At 34.7% G+C, this 21,638-nt stretch overlaps 1 protein-coding gene across 1 annotated transcript; it reads right to left on the bottom strand.

Annotated features, from left to right (window-relative positions):
• Positions 1–7,420: 7,420 nt before the first annotated feature.
• LOC110785502 (glucosidase 2 subunit beta) lies at positions 7,421–15,457 on the bottom strand. The gene is made up of 16 exons (XM_021989953.2): positions 14,989–15,457; positions 14,777–14,896; positions 14,190–14,285; positions 13,860–14,099; positions 12,587–12,783; positions 12,139–12,204; positions 11,935–12,000; positions 10,415–10,799; positions 10,197–10,301; positions 9,953–10,054; positions 9,800–9,857; positions 9,207–9,275; positions 8,412–8,499; positions 8,250–8,311; positions 7,896–7,947; positions 7,421–7,803 (listed from the first exon to the last, which is right to left on the bottom strand). The coding sequence occupies exons 1-16, from the start codon at positions 15,095–15,097 to the stop codon at positions 7,744–7,746; spliced, it is 1,875 nt and encodes a 624-aa protein (XP_021845645.2). The 5' UTR covers positions 15,098–15,457; the 3' UTR covers positions 7,421–7,743.
• Positions 15,458–21,638: the final 6,181 nt, after the last annotated feature.

Below are 21,638 nucleotides of genomic sequence, written 5' to 3'. Positions count from 1 at the left end.
CAAGGAGTAATTGTGAGTCCGTAGTACAGTAGCTAGCCATGTGATATGATGTAACTTAATTAACACAATATGGAGGATTGAAGGCTACCAATACCATGTGATATTTCTGATATTCATAATGCATGCAACCATAAACGTATATTTTGCTGGTTATTATGGGGAGAAAAACTAAAAGTGTAACATTGTAATGTTGAAATTCTCTTACAAATAATATTTCTCTTACATTTCTCTTGAAAATAATCTAACTTTTCCATACTTCTAAGCATATTTTATATTTGTCACTCCAATTTATAAAACTGATCAATATTTTAGTGAAATAACTTAAGTTATTAAAAGTGAAAATCATATCTATACTAATATATTAAAAGGAACAAAGTATATGTGCCACGTTGAACCCCCTCTCATAAAAAGTATGACATGTCATCAACTTTGCAAGAAATATGCGTTTACAAATTTTGCATATTAGGTCTCGAACATGCATGAGACCAACAAAATGTAAAGGTAGATGTCTTACTATCTTAGCCAACTATTTGTTATGATTATTACTCCATGCACATATACAACTTGGGAAAATGAATGTTTATTACGAAGTATTATGTACTAACTCTTACCATTATTTTATACTTTCACTAAATGTTGATGGGCAAAACATTTTAATTTGACACCAAATAATTTTTAAGTAAAGAAAATAGTTAGAGATAAAAATTATTCATGCTACAATTAAATTATATTATTCAAAGTAGAAACTGGAGTATCGCCCAAACAACACACTAGTTGATAATTTAAAAGGGATAATTTAAAAGAATGGAGCAAATTAGTTAAAGCCATTAAAAATAAAAGGAGGGAGGACTTTTAGTTAACACTCATTTAGGTAGTTGAAAGATCAGACTCTGACTTTTATTTACAGTATACTCCGTACTAATTAATTTAAACACAAACAAAATCCTTTCATAAGTCAGGAATTACGCTTCCATTATTAATACTAGTACGTCGTACTTGGTAATCATCACTTGATACGTACTCGATCGAACGGCCAATTTACGATTAAAAAGGACATAGAAAATAAGTACGGATAGAGATGTTAACAAGTTACGAGTAAAACCGAATATTAGTATGTTGTTCGAACAAGGTTAAATAAGAAGAATACCAGTTCAACCAGAATTTATTTATTTGCTTCTTCAACCTTAATTAGGTTACCTAGTTTAGGATCTTTTATTGTTCGAGGTAATCTCACAAGTAGCTCATTTAAGTTCGAATTGAGCTTGAGCCATGCAAGGTAGACCCAACGGATTGAACTTTTGATAAGTGAGCATTCATAATTTAATGAATATGGAACACATATTTGTTCGAGTTAGACTTGTTTAATTATTAATATGGAGTACAAACTAATTTTTTTGTCCAAACTCATCTGTTTACGTATTGAACGAGGTATGGCCTACTAAGCTAATTGAGATTGTGCACGAGCATATCTATTCATTCAAATCTTACAGTACGAATTTTATACAACAAACACAATTTAGTGGAGCCGTGGAGTTGGTGAGGAAATCACCTTAATGCACATGGTCAAGCCCCATCAGCTGCGAAATGCTTAGGAGTGATTCAAACGTATATACGAATATTATACACATTTCAAATGCTTTTTTTGTTTTTTAAAAAAAAGTTCATGATGATGGATTTGTCATTTTAGAGGTCCCCTTAAGTTTGTGTAGAATGAAGCACAATTATGTAAACGATGGATGCAGCCTAGAAAGTCAACCGGTAGCATGTAACAAAACAGAAATGTGAAAGATTGGTCTCATGATGAGGCAGCCATCTAAAGTCCAAGGCGTGGCATGGGTAGCAATAATGTTAGACCGTATGCGACATTAATTATCATTCTAAATTATCATTCTTAACCCATAAACATCAAGGTTTGTTTGGGGCCGCCTAATGCTCATCATCTTACCTTTGAACTAATGTACATTATCCTCAAACAATCATATATTTTCTAAGTAATTCTATTTACTTAGAGATATGTTCTTCAGAGTGTATATTTTTGAATGAGGTTAGTTTTTTCTGGTGCAAATGGTTTTAGTTATTCAAGTGCATGTTTTTTTTTGTCACTCAAGAGATAAAAATTTATCAAAACAACTACTACTAGTATTGTTGAGTGAGTCCAGTAGTATAGCTCACAGTTGAAGGCCGGCCCGAGCTAAAATATCAGCAACCATCACAGCAGTACTAGGATCATGTGATATGTTCTTTATGGCATTTTGTCATCTTGTGTTAGCTGTTTTTTTGTCTTATCTAGGAAGGTGTATATATAGGATCTTTCTAGGGATAAGTGTATGATTCTCATTGGTAGCTTAACTTTGTTTAGTTGCTCCACTATATAAAGGGAGCACTTGTATTGCAACACACAATCAAGGAATTATGAAATGAAACAAACACAAATTAAAAGCTGGTTGCTCAAAACACATCTCTTGCAAATGTATTCTGCTGAAATATTTATCAAAGTTTTCATGGTATCAGAGCATACATGTTTGATTGAATCAACTCAAAGTAACTAGCATAAAGTTCTAATCTTTCATAAAGCATCGATTTTTAGGACTGCTTAGAAATATATGCTTAGTAAAAAAAAATGGTTACAAAAATATAATCAACAAGTTCTTTGTATCTGCATCCTTCTGATAGCAGTAATGCTATTGTAGTAGGAAAATGAGTAGGGCCAGGAAATTTTAGATATTGGCAGAGATCTATGGAGATTAGCGTAGCCTCTAAAAGAAAGTTAGATTTTGTAACTGGAGTAGTAAAGAGAAACCCTGCCGATGAAGTAAAACATAAATTAAGCTTGGGACACTTCAAAAGCATGGTGATATCTTGGATAATAGAAAATGTATCTGAGTCCATAAAGAACTTTATTATGTTGGTTAACAATTGTGAGCAGATCTGGAAACAGTTACAGTAGAGGCACATTGTGACAAATGGGTCAAGAAAGTACAAGTAGAACAAGTAAATATATGAAACAAAACAGAAGGGCAAGCTAATTTCTGATTATTACATTTATCTGAGAGTAATGTGGGAAGAGTTGGAAAACCTGAACTCTCTTCCACCAATTACTACTCCGAGTACAAAAATTAATGCATTCATACAGGCTCTTAAGTAACAACAAGAGGAAAATAGATTGTTCAATTTCTAAATGCATGGTTTAGATGAGGTGTTTGGAGCACAAAGAAGAAACATCTTGATGATGCCTATGTTATCTTTAGTTGAGATAGCTTGTAGTATCTGCAACAAGAGGAGTCATATAGAGAGAAATTCTCAAACCTGTGAAGGAGAAACTGATGTTGTTGCCGTTTAGCAAAGGCATGGGCGCAAACTTCTAGCTTGTGGTAAGACATGAATGTCAAGGAGAATGTTGGACTGTGATAGAGTATTCTAGCTGGCATCCCAGATGTCAAACTGATCAAAAAGGAAAAGCAAAGGCGTAACACCCCTCTATTTAAGCTTATCTTAAAGACACTAATTAAATTTTAACCTTAACTAATTATTAAAAATTTCGGCAGCACTTCCCCTAAATATGGACAACATAAAATATTATTTAGGATATTACGTCATATTTTCTTTAAACTGCATCAATTATATCATTCCAACATATAAAAGTTTCCCAATACCCCATCAGGGTGTTACTGCTACACCTACTTATAAAGCGGATGCAAATCTAAGTACTAATAATATTACATAACTAAGAGAATTCAATTAACTTATACACACTTATTAAAGTCTTCCATAGAAATACGCTTTAACTAAGTTCTCAACTTTACTTCACGTGTACCCAAATTTCAACGCCATTACCTGCATCTCCTGCTCACCATAATTAAATGGGTCGTCGCAGGTTCAATCCCAAAGGGGATAACATTAAAAAAGTTCTAGACATCGTTCTCAAATAATTTTGAATAATAAAATATTAAACAAAATGAGTATTTGAGGATTTCTAATGATTTTCTATTTGAGTTCTTCTCTAATCGTATAAACCCTATCTCATATATTCCTTACAAACTTTTGTATAAGGCGGTCTCACAGGAAAGACCGCATTGTTGGCAACCAAGATGCCAACTAAGCGCTGATGTCAGCTGAGAACTTTTAATAAATAAATATAAATACATATTTTTCATTATTTTTCATTTCATTTCATTTTCAACCCTAATTTCTCCTCTCCCTCTCTCTCCTCCCTCAACCTCTCCGCCCCTCCCTCTCCTCAAAATCTCCGCCGCCGTCGGTCATCCTCGCCTCTTCTCACTCTCCACAAATCTCCGTCGCCGTCGTTCATCCTCGCCGCTTCTCACTCTCCTCAAATCGCCGCCTTTCTCTCCACTTCAATGGTTGTAGGTTTTAGGCCACCGCAAGATCCACCGCGCCATTCTGATTTTTGATCTCGTCGGCGCTGCTCGTAAAGATTCGACAAGGAGGAGAACGACGAAGGAAGGAGAGGAAGGCGGAGAGCAGAGGCGCCGATTCACCTCCTCACAAAGCTGCGGCGATCCGTTGTGGTCTTGGATTCGGCCTCGACGTTATCGCGGTGGCTGCAACGGCGAACGAAGGAGATGCAGCGGCGAAGGAAGGAGATCGTGTGACTTGGATTTATGGTCGATGTTCGATTGATTTTTCAATCGATTTAGGTTTTTGACTTTTTAGGCCTTGTCGCCGCTCTAATTGAGAAACAAATCGAAGGCGTTTATTCCGTCGATGAAGGCCAGATCTAGTTGATACAGGTTTGAATAAAATTGTTTTGCTTTGCTTTGATTTCAATTTTGTTTGATCATTCAAATGTTAATCGAATTGTTTTGTGGTTTGATTTTGGTTTCGATTTTGTGTTTTGATTTAATTTGATTGTGTGGTTACATATGCGTAGGCGAGGCTTCTTCGTCGGAGATGAGCTAGTGGAGGTCAAGGACGAGGAGGCGGAGTATTCGATGGCGGTGATAGTGGAGGCCTTCGCTGCTGCCGGTGAAGATTTGAGGAGAAATTAGGTCAACTCTTGCGACAGAATCGCTGCAAACTGCAGATTTTAGTTGTTTTAGTTTCGTTTTAGTTTTAGTTCAGAATCGTAATTTTTTAGTTACACTTTTTTTGTATTTAGTTAAGAATAATTATGTTTTAGTTTTAGTTATAATTCTGAAATAATGGTCTCTTAGTGGAATTGCTGGACTGATTTTCTATGTTTTAGTTATGATTTTTTAAGTTTTAGTCACGATTTTTTGGGTTTTAGTTAAGGTTTTTTGAGCTTTAGTTACGTATTTTTGACTTTCTATTTAGGGCTTTAGTTATGATTTTTTGAGTTTTAGTTATTATTTTACCAGTTTAAGTTACGATTTTCTTGGTTTTAGTTAAGATTTTTCGAGTTTTAGTTATGTATTTTTGAGGTTCAGATAACGAATTTCATAGTTTTAGTTAAGATACAAAATTTTAAGCATTGAAACCAATTAGTTAAGCAATTGAATCAATTAGTTAAAAAATTAAACTAATAAGTTAAGTTTCGGAACCAATTAGTTAAACAATGTAATAAATTAGTTAAGTAACGTAACATATTAGTTAAACCATGCAACTGATTAGTGAAGTACCGAAACCAATTAGTGAAGCACTGGAAGCAATTAGTTATGCAATAGATTTAATTAAGTTAATTAACCACTGGAACTAATTATAGTTAAGTTTGAGATTCAATTAGTTAAGTAACGAAACTAATTAGTGAAGCAATGAAACCAATTAGTTAAGCAATGAACCAATTAGTTAAGCACTGAAACCAATTAGTTAAGCAATGGAATCAATTAGTTAAGCATTGCAACTAATTAGTTAAGATTTTATGAGTTTTAGTTAATAATAAGTTTGTTTAAAATTAATAACTATTCGACTCATAAGTTTAACTATTTGTTTTTATACCTTAACTATTTTGTTATTCAATTAGTTATTATTTTATTACTTTTAGTTATGTTTTACACTAGTTTAGTTAGTACCCCAAAAAAAATTGGAATCGAAAAAAAAATTTAAGCCTGAAATACAATTAGTTAAGCCTGAAATACAATTAGTTAAGCTTAAAGTCCAATTAGTATACAATTAGTTAAGCTTAAAGTCCAATTAGTTAAGCCTGAAGTCCAATTAGTTAAGCCTGGAAAATAAAAATCAAAAAAAAAAATTTGAATAAAAAATAATAATTTAAGCCTGAAATCAAATTAGTTAAGTCTGAAATCCAATTAGTTAAGCTTGAAGTCCAATTAGTTAAGCCTGAAAAAAAAAATCAAAAAAAAAAAAATTCGAAAAAAAAATTTTCAAAAAAACTTACATGCTGACGTCAGCACATGCGCCAACGGGGCTGCCAGCAAGACTGCCAACAAGGCGGTCTTTCCTGTGAGGCGGTCTCACACAAAAGTTTCTCTATATTCCTAATTCCTTGAATTCTCCATTCTAAGTAGATCCGGGAGCCCCTGACAATCTACTAAACAATAGATAGACCCGGGAGCCCCTGACAATCTATTTAAAATGTACCCGAGAGCCCCTGACAGTACATTCATTAAAGAAAGGAGACATAATCTTAAAGAGAGTACCCATAATTATTTTGACCATTAGCTTAGCATAACCTTCGGTACTTTTAACCGAAGATGTTGTTTAACTACAGGTTAATTTTTCCGAAACTTAAGAAAAAGTCTGAGAGCAAACTATGAGTTTCTATGGGGATAAGACTAAAGTTAGACTTCTGTGGGATGTTGGCTATTGGCGGGAGCTCGGCCTCCGATTTGATTACCATTATGTTTATATTTTTTTTCTCTCTCGTCTCCTCTACTTGTATTGTTCAGATCTTGTGAGTTTTTTTGTTTTTGTTTTGTTTGGGAGGTTATTAAAATTTTAAAAGGGGATTTTTGTCTTTCTTTTATTTTTTAAGTTATTAAACAATTTTGTATTTAGCGTTTTTTGTACTGTATTTAGCACCTGCGTTCCGAGAAACCCGTTTGGGATTAGAATGGAACTTAAAGATACACTGGGATTGAGAGTTCTTTAGAAACTATGGCAGAAGTTCGGAAGATGTTGTAGTCACTCTTTAAGATTTGTTTTTTCTCCTTATTCGAAGATTCTAGAATTTACCCAAAGGGCAAAACAAAAAGAAATGTACAAGGATGAGTTTATTTGGCTAACACACAGATGACTCAGATGAACATTCTCTTGGATTTAATCCAGTCAAGACTACAAAATTAAGCAACGTATTAATGGATCATACTTTCTTGTTGGACTACTAAATTGCCATCCGTAACCAACCACAAATATTTGTGCTTCCCTCGAGAAAGTGTTTCACAGAAGTTTAAAGCTTTCTTATGATAGCACCACAGTTTGTGGCAATGGGCATCCGTAACTCTCTGATACCAAACAAGACAGGCCATAAGCATACTGCAGCTTTCTGATGATTTAATTGGCTAATTCCAATAATTTCAAATCTTTAAACTCTGTTACAATAAATTATGCCGTGAGATTCTTTCATTTATGCTCGATGGTCCAAATTATCACTGTCATCAATATCAGGATCAAAATTAGCTGGTCCTGACCTTTTGTCAATATAAGCATCTGAGAGCCTAAATCTGTATAGAACTACTAGCTGCAAAAACTGCTCATAAACATCAAGCATCAGCACACGTACTTTGTTAGCTTCCAACGAGACTTGGACATAAGGTATCAATCTCAGAGTGCAATAACCAATCTATCTTGGTATCCTCGCAGATTCTATAGCTCATCATGTTTGGGCGGTTGTCTGTTCAAGGCATCCAACTTATCTTGCAACTCCTACCAAATTCAAATGATCTCCACTTGCATTAGATAGGTTGTCATGGCAATGAGGCATAAGCAAGATCTAAAACATAAGGAACGGGAATTACCTTGAGCTTTTCTTCACGACAGACACCTGGTGTCGATAATAAAGCAACATACCTGTAACAAGATTGAGTTAAACTAGCAGGAAACTGTCCAATCTAATTTCTTTTTTTGACTACTTTTAGTCCCATATTTCCACCCAGTTTGACAGTTTATATTCCTGTATTTCACCCAATTTAATCATAATTTCCCTGGGGTTGGTGTCTTACACCAATCCCTGGAAATCAGCCAATCAGGGTTTATTGTTTAAACCTTTGAATATGCAAAACACTACATATACACACACGCTTTTTCTTTTGGAGGAAATTGTTGGGGGGGGGGGGGGGGGGGGGGGGGGGGAGATAAGTCATAGAACGTACTCGCAGCGGCTTGGTTCATCTACATCAGTAACTTCATTCTTCAAACCACATCTGAGTTTGACCTAGGAGAAACAAGAAAGTATTTTATAGGGATATAACTTCAAACTAATTGGAAGTCTTCTCAGAATCCAAAGCACGTCAATGTAATTGTTAAAGATATACCTTCAAACTCCTATCGGGTCCATTCCAGCATTTATCACCACTTGAGAAGACCATGACTTTGTATGAGTCCTCAAATTTTTCCCACTGCCTGAATTATTGAAAATAAAATTTTGTAGTTAAACAGAAATTTTACAATGTCATAAAACCAATTGCTTCCTATGTAAAAGCCTGTAGAAGCAGCAGTCAAAGAAATCAAATTTATTACTCCCTAGTCATTTGATAAAATTATATATGGAGTATATAGTTTGACACAAATCTTAGTAAAAGTTCAGTAAAAGTGTAACAAGTCATGAAGTCAAGTATATAGTTCTAAATTCAATTTCAATTATTAAGTCTTATCTACCTCAAGGTTAAAAATTGATTACAAGGTGTGGATTTAATTTGAAAAATTCCAACTACCATATCTTATCTAGATTACCAAGTGTAGACATCAATATCATAGATATGAATGAAAAAGTTACAATGACGTAGAAAATTAGAGATCTTTTGCATTTCAGCCTCTCTAACTAGGGTGGCGTTCAGTGCTTCCCAGAAGAAGCACACCAATTCTACAAGAACAATAAGAGAATTGGTGTGCTAAGGATCTTAAGTGTAGAAAGAAACAAAGTTAGAAAGACAGAGAAACTCCTGTCACTACCCACTTTGGCTTGATTTCTCTGAGCCATGAAAGTACCCGACTCTCTCTTAATTAACAATTTGCTACCCCTTTACAGTAAATTATACTGGATACTCTTTCTAAAGTAGAACAAGAAACGATAACGAGAATAATAATAATAAAAGGAGATAAGTGCTTACCCCAAACGTGTGGTCATGTGTCCCTCCTCTTGGGTAGCCTTTTTATATGGACAGACCTTGTAAACGTACCTTAAAAATACACCAAAATATCACATCAACGGTGTGCATTTAACACCTCTAAGTGAAGGTAACATATGTAGGGGATTCTATAATTTTTTTAACAATTTTGGATATTTTTTTCTAAAAAATAGTTTGATTAATTTTTAAAATAAAGAATAAAAAAATTTTACCAAAATATTCCACCGGAAATTGAGTTATATCATTTTGCACAAATATGTTAATATGAAGTAGTCCAGTATTACTTAGAGAAAAGTTTACATGGATTATTTTCGACCAATTTGCCTAGATAAGTTTGTCCTTTAATACCATTTCAATTTTCACATCCTTTTAGAGTTTTAGCCACCGAACCTTTACACCTAAGTACCTAACCTTGTCAACTTTCAGCTAATGGGGCCTTAGCATCTTTCACCTCACTTTTCCACTAATATTTTTCAAACATAAGTACATAAGCAACTGCGTATCACTGCACATTTGATTCGTCACTTGTATCAACTAACAAGTCTAATAGAATGAAGAAAATAATATGGAATTACTTGTTCTGCTTAGTCTCGAAACAGCGATCATAGAGAGAATAAAATTCCTTTTCAGGTCCTGTAAACAGTCATAGTTAGAAGGTAATCACATCATCACTGATAATCTCCAACCAAAAAGAGTTGATAAAGGTAGCAGTCAACCAATATGCTTACCAAAGTCAAGTTTCAATTTTTCAGATAAGCTTGAGATTCTTGATTGTATTTTCGATAATTTGGCACTTGATTCATCATATTCCTTTCGAACTTGAGCAGCATCTAAAGATGTCATTAAGCAATAAATTCAGCATAAAGCAATAAACTAAAGTTATTCAACATAGACAATTCCATGCTTCAGGAGCATATCTTTGCAATATTAATGACATCCAAGAAAATCAAAGCAGGCCATTAGAAAATGCACCTGATATGTTCAATGGAGTCTGAAACAAATTAACAGCATGCAGGATGTTTTTCACTGTAATTTGTATTTTCTCCAACCAAGATGGGTTACCCAAGGCTGTTACATCTAATGCGCCATAAAATGATTTCATGCAAAGAACAAATAAACAAGACATAAGTCCAGTCTAATAACAAAGGCGCGATAAAAGTACACTAATCCAACTTAGGACAGAAATATACCTGACTCTACTGATTCGTCGTCAGAATCTGACCTGTATGACCCAGAATCCTCATGATCCCCTGCCGTAAAATCATCATCCACGTGTTCATCAGCATCATTTTCATCGTACTTGTGGTCATTTGCATAATTTTCATCATATTTGTGGTCATTCTCGTCAAATTCTGAAGCATAGCCATCATAATCTTCCTCGTTTACATCTTTATCCACATCTTTAGGTATCTCGTCCACATGATCAATATCTTTCACATCATCAGATTCTTCAGGCTTATGATCAGATTCTTCAGGCTTATGGTCAGATTTTCCTCCTGTCCAACGAGAAGCAACTAGACGACCCAATTCTTCCTTGGATAAACCTTCAGTATTTTCCAACTCAGTTGTCTCGTGCTGCAATAGATAAAGCAAACCCAAAGCTTGGTGTCAAGGAAACAATTACACATTGCATTTGAAGCAAATGAGAAAAAAAGATGGCCTAGGACTATATCACCAAAACATCATGACAATTATAATATTTCCCCCACTTTGCCAACAGAATGATGTTTAAAATTAATAAATAACTAGTAACTGTACGCACAAAATTTGGTCACTCAAAGTAATTTGTTTTTTTTTTTTTTTGACAAGCTTAATTTGCATAAAAGAAAAGGATTACAAACTACAACTACAAACTAAAACTAAATCACTAGGGCCATGGAAGACCCTTACAAACAAAATAACATACACTAAGATTTGTAGAGATGGAGTTCCCTTCTTCTGCCAGCTCTTGATTGCCGTGATAACCTCGCTTATTACACCTTTGAAGTGTAAGCGTGCCAAAGCATAAACCACGTATGCTTTCTGATGCCTTTTTGTTTCCATCAAAGACAATGATTTCCTTAACAAAGGCCGAGCTAAAATAGGGGTGACAGACCACTAGAGGCGCCCTTGAGAACCTATGAATCTTGGGAGACGAAAAGGGAAGTAACAAAACAACACAAACAAGCAATGCTGGTTGAAAAGTCCTTGTGATCCAAAAATAGGGGTGACAGACCACTAGAGGCGCCCTTGAGAACCTATTTGTAATCTTGGAGACGAAAAGGGAAGTGACAAAACAACGCAAACAAGCAATGCTGGTTGAAAAGGGAAGTGACCCAAAAATACCAACTCTTACTCCCACCCTCATCAACCCACCTGAAAAACCATCAACAGGCCCAAGACCAACCTGGAAACCATCAACAGGCCCAAGACCACTAACAAAGGCAGTACAGTCCTTCAAACCGACACCCAGAACTACTCCTCCGCCAAAATCCAAACACCACTTGACGGAGGAGAGGAGGACTCCAATTGTTAACACCTTCCTGAACCTATTACCTATAATACCACCTTTCCTGCATCCTCAAACCTCCATAACAGAAATAAAATGGGCACATTCCATCAACGTTACCCAACCGAATGAGCACCATACAATTGGAAACCACAGAATATTAATTTGTTACGTGATATTAAAAATGACAAAATAATGAGGGAATGCGTTTCAGAGACAGACCTCCTTTTCATGCTCAGATCCCGATTCAGATGCAACAATATCCTCTTCATTGTCCTCCTTTGCAGGCTTAACATGATAAATATAAGGTGTCAGCAAGATGCAATATAAGGTGGTCTCTATAGAAACATCACCTTTATTAACTTCTTTTGGGGGGGGAGGGGGGGTGATGTGGAGGATGGGTGTGTATAATAAATTGCTACTTACCGGCTCAGCTTCATTGTAAGGAGCCCCGTCGACATGCTCAATTTTGGAATCCACTTCTTCAACTCCCTGCCAAGGATTATTTGACAAAAATCAGATGTTCAGAAATGAGAAGCGAGGAACAAAAGGAAGATGGGTTGAAATTAAGTACTACTTAAGTAATCGTGAAAGAATCTAACTAGATCATACTATCATCACAAAATATGTTCCTACGAACTGTCCATAGAAGAGGAAGAACTGAGGAAGGAATGATACTAGAACAATGAAGCGATCTACTGCGAAATAAACAAAGAGGAAAAAAAAAGGAACAACGTGCTTTAGAATACCAAATTCAACACATGTATAGTAAACAACCAAAAGAAAGGGAATCAGAAAACTGCAACCAAAAAGGTGCAATAACTGATCACATGAGTTCATAATATGTAGAGAAAAAATAGACGTTTAATTGAACCTGCTCTGAGGAATCATCAAGATTGCCTATGACATCGTCATGTGTAGTATCATCATGTTTTTCCTTCCCACTTTCCGCCTTCTCTTCATCTTCTGTTTTCTCCTGATCAGATTCATTTTTCACCTCGTTCAGCTTTTCTTCTTTTTCCTTCTCTAAACGTACCTTCTCCTCCGCTTTCTCAATCTGCTCTTTGCGCTCTACAAGAAAGAAGATGTAAAACATCGATAACTTCAGATATATAACCCAACAAATCCTTGCATATTTCTAAAAACCAGGGAATTCAAAAATTTAGCATGATATCATTCAATCAGGAGAAAATATTTAGCAAATTTAAGCAGGTAGGGATATTAAATCCGTCAAGCAACTAGAATTTAAAATCTTACAACTGATATAAATTGTGTGCATCAGAAATTATTAGTTAATGGTGGCATGGTGTGATGTATACAAAGTCAGTTTGTTACGGAGTACCATTTTATTTTTTTATGAAAATTGACAGGAATATGTTGGAGAAAATAGGCTTCCAGTTGGAGGCAATAATGAATAATCCCCATTTAGAATATACATTTGGTGCAATGTTTCTTCTGGATAGTAACTTCATAGTAAGTTACTATCTCGTATTATCAGCAGTAGAAAGACATTACCTTGAAAAATCATGTTTTTTGTTCGTTTGCGTGAATATGCTTTGGGAAAGCAGGGATTCATTTTATAATAACACCACTCTATGTTAAATTGTGGCTTGCTGTGCCAATTGTAGGATTCCATCGGGTGCAGCACAAAGTATGTAGAGATGTCAATAGGCCGGGCCAGTACCAACCACAGCAAGGTCCAGAACGAGTTTAGCATGGCGTAAGAGGGGCACGAAGTGATGGACCTTGAGGCATCAACCGTCCCAAAAAGCCTGATTAGCACATGGGCCTAATACAGGTTTGGATACTTGGATAGGGGACATGGACCGGCCCAACAAAGACCCGCTGTCTTCTCTTAAAACCTTACTAATGTAATTTATCAACAAATTTTGTAACATTTTAACGACACTTCAAGATTATGAAATTGAAATGCAAGAATTGATGGTAGTTCCATATGAACATAAGATTAGCAAAAAAAAAGAGAAACACAATCAGTTGAAAAAAAAACACATGGTCCCAACTATCATTACTAATCGATCTGATGGGAATCTTGCTCCCAACATCAGACACAAAATTCTTCACTGCAGTTCAGTTCTTCTATTGTTTACTCTTATCTTTAAAAAAGAACAAATCAATTCAGTACTTACCCTTGAGCTGTTGAACCAGGCCCTTCAGTACTTTCTCCTCACTCTTGATCTTAGAAAGCTCAGCCTCATCTTTGGCAAAAGCTAGCATCCCTAGACCAATTTCCTTTTTCCGCAAGGTAACCCCCTCCTGAAATGTTGCAATCTTCTTCGTCAGCTTGTCTCTAGCTGCTTTCCCAGCTTCCCAACATGTATTTTGGCACTTAATTTTACCATCATACTCATCACTTCCATCACAGCAATCTACACTAAGGCAATAAATTTCTTCATTTGCTCAAAAAAGATAAGGAGCACAAAACGTATCATACAGAATACAATTAATCAAGTTCTTACCACAAATACCATCATTGACTCTTGAAGAAAATAATACAACAGGGATATGCCCTGCATTGGGGCAGTAGAATCTTCCATTTGGACACGCTGACGTCCCTGCAAGTTCAGCATGTGTGCACATCAAACTTGTATCTCTAAGCATGATAAATACTCCCTTCACTTATAATTATTGTACAGTTTAATCAATCACGACTAGCCCCAATCAAGAGTAGTTCTGACTTCTTACATTTCTAAGTTCTAACCATCATATTCAAGGATTTCATAATTTTCATGTGATTGCACCAAATATCCTTCTCCACCCTCCCTACCTCACTTATTTCAAGTTTTCAGGTGAGGGGCATCAGGGAAAATCCAACCATAACTTCGGGTAAAAGTGACAATCTGTTCCAGAATCTTCTAGACATTTTGTTTTGGAAAATGGGATTCTATGAAGCAATGTTCAAGCTCAGCAGCTAGCTAATAGCCCTAGTGACACAATTCAAAGGGTAACACATAATATGAAAGTTCTAGTTACAGTAATGTTAATCATTTAGTACTTAAAAGAATAACCAATTGAAAAGCTTTCTACAACCAATTAAGGGATTTACCGGGTTCGTCCGAACCGTCAGCGCAGTCACAGTAATCGTCGTTAAGCTGATTCCGACTAATTTTCTTGGATCCATCTTTGCATTTTATGAATTCTGACGCTGTGTTATAATACTTCTCATCTGATTGTTCCAAAGAGAATTTACGAAAATCATAAATACATAATCAATCGTTACACTTATCAAATTACGGGAAAATGAATGAACTATCAAACCTTCAGGGGAAATGCCGATAAGAGAATTAGAAGAGAGAGAATTTGATCTGACGACGGAGGGAGCTACAAAGATAACAATCCAAATGAATTGAATCAGCTTCAAATTCATCTTTCCCGCCCCCAATTTAAAATCTGGAAAACTGAAGCTCCTTTTCGAATCTGATGATTTATCTTTGCAATTTCTGCTGTCAGTTTTTGTTTTCTTCTGAATTTTGATTTGAAAAGAAATGAAGCTAAGTTCCGGTGAAGAAATTAGGGTTTTGGGATTGTATGAATCGAAGAACTACAAATGTTAAGCTGAAATGATGATTGCTAAATTTGATTGCAGAAAATCTGGAAGTGGTGAAGACGAGGAAGAGAGGAGAGGGTGTAACCGGTAGATTTGGAACCTACAAAGTACGGGAGCAAGTGTGACTGTTAGAGCAGGCAAGACGAGTTTCACTAAAACGTAGTCGTTTTAGAATGTAGAGTTTCGAGACGTCTACCATGCTTTGTGGAATTAAATTTTGGCCCAATAATACTCACATCATTTCAGGAAAAATAAGTTCAGATAAGTTCAGGAAAAATAAGTTCAAAAATAAGTTCAGATAAGTTCAGGAAAAATAAGTTCAGATAAGTTCAGAAAAAATAAGGGTTAGTCAAGTACAATTTATAACTAAAATAAGTTTTGATAAGTTCTGATAAGTTCTGATAAGTTCTAATAAGTCGGTTAAGTTCAGATAAGTTCAGATAAGATAAGTTCAAGAAAAATAAGTGAAAATCAGGTGAATAGAACGCAGTCACATTATATTTCGTTTCTTTTTGTTCTTTACTTTTGTTATTTTACACGTACTTTAACGACTGATTAATATAGGAAAATTCATCTATTTTTTATTTAAACAAGGAAATTACGTTTATTTATAATGTTTTCACTTTATCAAAATTTTGATATTGGGAAAATGAGAAAAAATTATTGCCCCAATGAAAAAGTGTGAGAGATTATGAATTTTCAGTCACCTTTGCAGGTAGTTGTATTTATACATTACTAACATCATTTGGTTTAGGATCCTTGTAATTTTATGTTAAATTGAGGTGGTCACAATAATTAGTCTTTACGTGTTTTAAGTGAACCAACTTAGTTCTTTTAATGCTTAGGACTTAATTAATTAGTTGTTTTTAATGATTCGAACTTAATTAATGTTTGTAGGTTTTATCACTTTGTGTTGCAATAATCTATATTATCAAAGCAAAGTGGTGAGGATTAGGAGCCTTAAGAAACCCAATTTTCAACATACAACTCTTCCACGTCATCACTATTAATTCCCAAAATTACGATTATCCTTATAAGAAAACTTTTATAAAAGTTGATTATAGATTTAGCTAAACTACCAATAAAAGAAAAAAATATTGGTACTAAATTCTTTAGCCACTAAATGGGATAAATTACAAATAAATAAGAAAAACTAAAAAATATATATATAAAAATTGGTGCTAATCAAGGGGCATTAAAATCCTTTTAATATGAAAATATGTTTAATCTTGCATCCAACCCAAATCGACATGTTAGCATGATTCTATATGCAAATACAAATGTTTGTGACATAGTTCTAATTTTCCTAAATGAAGACGTCAAATGCAACATTATTGTCAATCTTGATTTTCTTAGAATAAAACCGCAAATTCAGTGTAACAAAGGAGGTATTATGGTTATCAAATATTAAAGTTTAATAAAAAAATATTATAATTTGTACTTTGTCTTGATAAAATTTACAAATAAATTAAAAAATTTCTAAAATATCAAATATTCAATAAATATTCACATGTATCAGTAAATCCTATTTGATAGTTTTATTTGAACTTAATTTGGGACTAATTTGATCAAATATGTACTACAATCGATTTTGAAATATTAAATATTATCAATATTCATGTTTCTTTGTGACTTTTTATTTTTCAGGAAGGGTGGTAGATGGGTGGTTTGTGGTGGATAGAGGGGTTTAAAGGGTTGTTTTTATGGGTTTTTAAGGGGGTTATTTCTTGGGTATTGGTTGAGGTTTGCCGATTTTTTATCCATGCAGTGAGATTTTGATTGCAGCTGAATTGGTTGATTGATTTTCGTCGGTGGTGGGAGATTTGTTTGGTAGTTGGATAGAGTTTTTTGGTGGTTGAGTGTGTCAGTTCGCGTGTTTGGTTATAGAGGGTTTAAAAGGTGGGTGATTATGTTGGCTAAGGTGGTTGGGTAGAGAGGTGGTGGGATAATGTAGGGGTGGTCAATGTGTTGATCATTGACGGTTATGGTGGCCTTTGAGTAAATAGAGGAGAGATAAGGAAGTGGTTGGTGGTACAAGGTGTGAATGGTTATGGAGAAAGGGAATGGAAAAACCAAGGGGAGAGGAGAATCAGCGTAGACGACTTTGAGGGAAAGGACAGATGAAAGAGAATGATAAATTTGAGTTCATAAACAATATCTAAGGGAAAGACGTGGGTCGGTCCTCTTACCCTCATGAAGACCACATCCCAACCGCCTCCTTATATAGTATAAGTAATCAATCAAAATATAGTTATAAAAATTCACATCTTTGACAATTAAATTACACATAAATATATGATAATAAGTACTAAGAAAATATTTCTTTTACAAAAATAAACTAAACACCAGTAAAATAAAAAATATCATTATTATAATTATTGCTATAAGTATATTTGAAAATAGCTACGGCAAATTCAAAATTGAAATGAAGTACATATAGCGAAGTCAATTACCAAAGACTATAAAATAGGAAGTATGTCACTTTTGTAGAATATAACATGTTGTCTTAGGTATCTACTAACGTCTTAATTATCTAACATTATTAAGAACTATATTTATCATATCTAATGCACTCTTTTATTAGCTTTCTAATTTTATAAAAATGGCACATAATATTTCCCAATGATTATGTGCATTGAAGTAGAGACGGAAAGTACGAATAGATACAAAATTAATTCGCACTCTTGTCCCCAAATCCATCTTTGATTCTTGACCATTTTGTTGTCATTATCTCTTGGAATTTGACACGGACCTTTATGTAACCTTAATTAATAATGACTTGTCCCTAGATCCCTATTCAAAACCGGGTAAAGATTTATGAGATTTTGATTTAACTCACTGGCGGTTCCTTCTTTAACCCTTTGTTGACCCTAATTCATAAAAGTCAAACCCTAAATTTCATTAGTTCAATTCGCGCTCAAAGCATGTCCTACAATCTTCAATAGTAAAGTAGGGGCGTGAAAATAACCCATACCAGGAGTAATGAAGCGTGAAGAATGAAAACATGAGCCTTACTAATTCTTCCCTCGAATAATTTGGAAAAACACAAAGTAAATTAAAAATTGAAAAAACTATAACACTTCTTATTTATTTAACCCGTTACTAATGTCCCACAAATTCGGGTTGGGCGGGTTATAGATGATTTAGTGTGTCGAGGGTCGAGGATATATAGTTAACTGTAATACCCCGAAATTTTTAAACTCGATTTATTAAAATTAATAATATTTTATTAACGTAATTTCGTTTTAACTATTAGAAATAATTTAAAAATTTCGTTATTTTAAACGTTTTTACGATTTATTTAAACGATAAATTTATAAACGAAAATTTATTTATTTTTCGTTAACGATATATTTCACGAGACTTTGTTTTAATTAAACATTTTCTATTTTTAGTAATTTCCGAAAATAGAAACAGAATTTCTGAATTTCAGTCAACCATGTAAAATTACAAAAATGCCCTTAGAAAATCAAAAATTCCATTTTTCCTCTTCCCTTTGCTCTCCACGTACATTGCAAGAATGAAGAAAATTCTTCATTCCTCTCCTTCCCCCAAGTCAGTCTTGATTCATGCCTTGCTCCTCAAGGATTCCAGCTTCTCTTTCACTCTACTTGACTATACAAATCAATCCTAATTCCAATTGAATTTTCAACATCAAAAATCAGAGAAATTCAAACCAATTTTTACTCCCTTTTGCTCCTGCTCCGTGCGAACCACCACCACCCTCAGTGGTTGTTGCCACTGAAACCACCACCAATCAACGCCTCCTCCACCACCCACTGTCCTTCATCATCGCAGCTAACCTGAACCACCACCACACCCCCGCATCCCCTGCTTCCCCTCCCCTGTTCGTACTCCCTCTCCCTTTCCCCCTGCTGTTCCTCCACCACAAGACCAACCACCATCATCACCCAATATCGGCCCACCATTCCCAGCCACCCTCACCGCCTATACACCTCTGTCGCCACCCATAAACAGCCGGAAACACCTGTTTCCCCTGCTTCCCCTGTTCGCTCGACCACCTCCTCTCCCTTGCTGCTTCACCGCCGCGAAACAACCACCACCGCTGTCGCCTCTCAGCCGTGGTTCCGCATTGCGCCGCCCAGCCGCCGCCCACCATCTCCCCTCTCCTTCCTCTTCGTGCTTCCCTCCTCCTTCGAGCCCTCCCCTTCCCCTGCTCCCGTGTTTCCTTTCCAGAAAAAGAAACACAAGTTCCATTTAGGAACTTTGTTTTATTTATTTCTCAAGCCAAGCCCAATTCTCTTGGCCCAATTCTAAACTCTTGGGCATTTGGTAAGACAATTATAAATTTTCAGATTTCAATTAATTAATATTTATATTATAATAAATTTGTACTATATAATTATTTACTAATAAAATTACTTATTGTTTTTCAGGTTTAATTATTGATTACAAAAAATAATAAATTTACTAGCTTTATAAGTCAAAAATGGAATTTAAATAATATATTTTTTATGTAAATCGATTTATGAAATATATATATATATATATATATATATATATATATATATATATATTTCGATTTAAATTTCGTTTAATAATATTTTCGTTAAATTATAAAATTATACTTTTTATTAAAATTCATTATAAAATTCATTATGATTTATAAATATCGATTTGAGATTATTTAACGTTTCAATAACTAATTCATTGATTTAATATTCTGAAAGAATCGGACTTGAAGCTCAGGACGAACGATCCATCGAATAGGAAGTATAAACTACGGTTGAGGTAACATCTATTGCTAACACCCACGATCCCCTTATGAAATGTGTTTTATGAGATTATGAAATGTGTTTATAATGATATGCTTTTATTGGATTGTGGGATATGAAATGTATTTATAAAGTGTGTTTTATGCATGATGATATTCAAATACGTTTATGAATGATTTTATGAAGAATGATGTTTATGAGTTATGAATAATATACGAAACATGATAAATAAAAGTGGAACAGGTTCTGTCAGTTAGTGGGGTTACTATTTCTAGGTCGTGCACGTACCGCGGGACACCCAACAAGGGAGAGTGCTCCTTGAGGGTTACCGCAAGCTAAAAGAGAAACTATTTAGGTACGGGCGTATGTCCAACAAGGGAGAGTGCTCCTTGAGGACTATCGCAAGGTGGGAGACGTCCCGCAAGGCTAACTTGTCAGTTACCAAGTAAAAAGAAGGTTTTATGAAAGATAATGGGAACTATTAAAGTTTCAAGTTATAAATGATGTTTTATTATAATGCATTTATGAAAGTGTTTTACTATATTCTATTCTCCCTGATTGCAAAGTAAATAAAATGAATTGAAATGAGTTTACGCTGTTAGGGTAGTATGTTACTGGGCCTCAGCTCACGATGTTGCTTTTGTTTTAGGTACGAAGAAGATCAAGGGATGCCTTAGAGTGAGGATGCAACCATCAAATTCACGATCGATGCTTAATAAAGATAATCATGTTTCACTAGTAATAATGGATGAACAAATTGAACTCTAAGTCAAATTTCAATTATTGAGTTGGATTTTAATATTTATAATTAATCAATGTTAGGAATATTCATTAAATTTCATTTAGATTTCGATGTGAATATTAAAGAATTAATCGAAGTAAAGTATAATCACTATTACTCATCAGTAGTCAGTAAATATAAAAAGGGTTATGTCGCCTTGTATTTCCCACGAGGGAGATACGACAAGTGACGCTCCGACTAAATTAGGGTTTCCGCTGCTAATTAAAGATAATTAACCTAATTAATGGTGTTTAGAAGTCGGGGTGGGTGTTACATTAACACATAGTCTACACAGTGAAAGTCATGGTAGATGGTTATGGTCGTGTCGGAAAAAAATAAGACACGATATGTGATGGAATGTGAGTTACATGGGTCATGGTGGTTGGGTTCAAACAAGCAATGGGGCATGATGTGGCGCCAGTGATCAGGTGGGATAGGTGAATTTTGATAAATTCCAAGGATGATATGATATGATCAGGTGAGTTTGACGAACAAAATTCATAGTATATACTATGACATACTATAGATCACATAAATATAGTTAACGTATATCTAAACAATGAAACTAAAATTTATTAGCATTTTTAAACATACAAACAATTTAAGTTAGGATGGCGGAACAGATGAGTCATAGACTAACAATATAATTGGACTGGTTCTTGTGTTGGGTAGATGTGTTTCATGAGTTGGGTGAGAGGTTGATTATGCTGTTGTGGATTGTGTTGGGTCGAATGAGGTGGGTAAAAATGAATTTTGTTAGAAAACTCAACCTCAACAATTTAAACATATATCCAAATTGGACATATTATGTCATGGATCATAGTAGGACAAACCATATGACACA

This window comes from Spinacia oleracea, chromosome 1 (genome assembly GCF_020520425.1).
Source record: "Spinacia oleracea cultivar Varoflay chromosome 1, BTI_SOV_V1, whole genome shotgun sequence".
NCBI lineage: Eukaryota > Viridiplantae > Streptophyta > Magnoliopsida > Caryophyllales > Amaranthaceae > Spinacia > Spinacia oleracea.
This window is presented reverse-complemented; position numbering and strand designations above follow the sequence as displayed.

Coding starts and splice junctions, on each gene's coding strand:
- LOC110785502 (XM_021989953.2), bottom strand. CDS start 15,097: ATGAATTTGAAGCTGATTCAATTCATTTGGATTGTTATCTTTGTAGCT. Junction 14,897..14,988: donor TATCGGCATTTCCCCTGAAG/GTTTGATAGTTC, acceptor TGGAACAATCAG/ATGAGAAGTATTATAACACA. Junction 12,784..13,859: donor CCTGGTTCAACAGCTCAAGG/GTAAGTACTGAA, acceptor TCTTTCTTGTAG/AGCGCAAAGAGCAGATTGAG.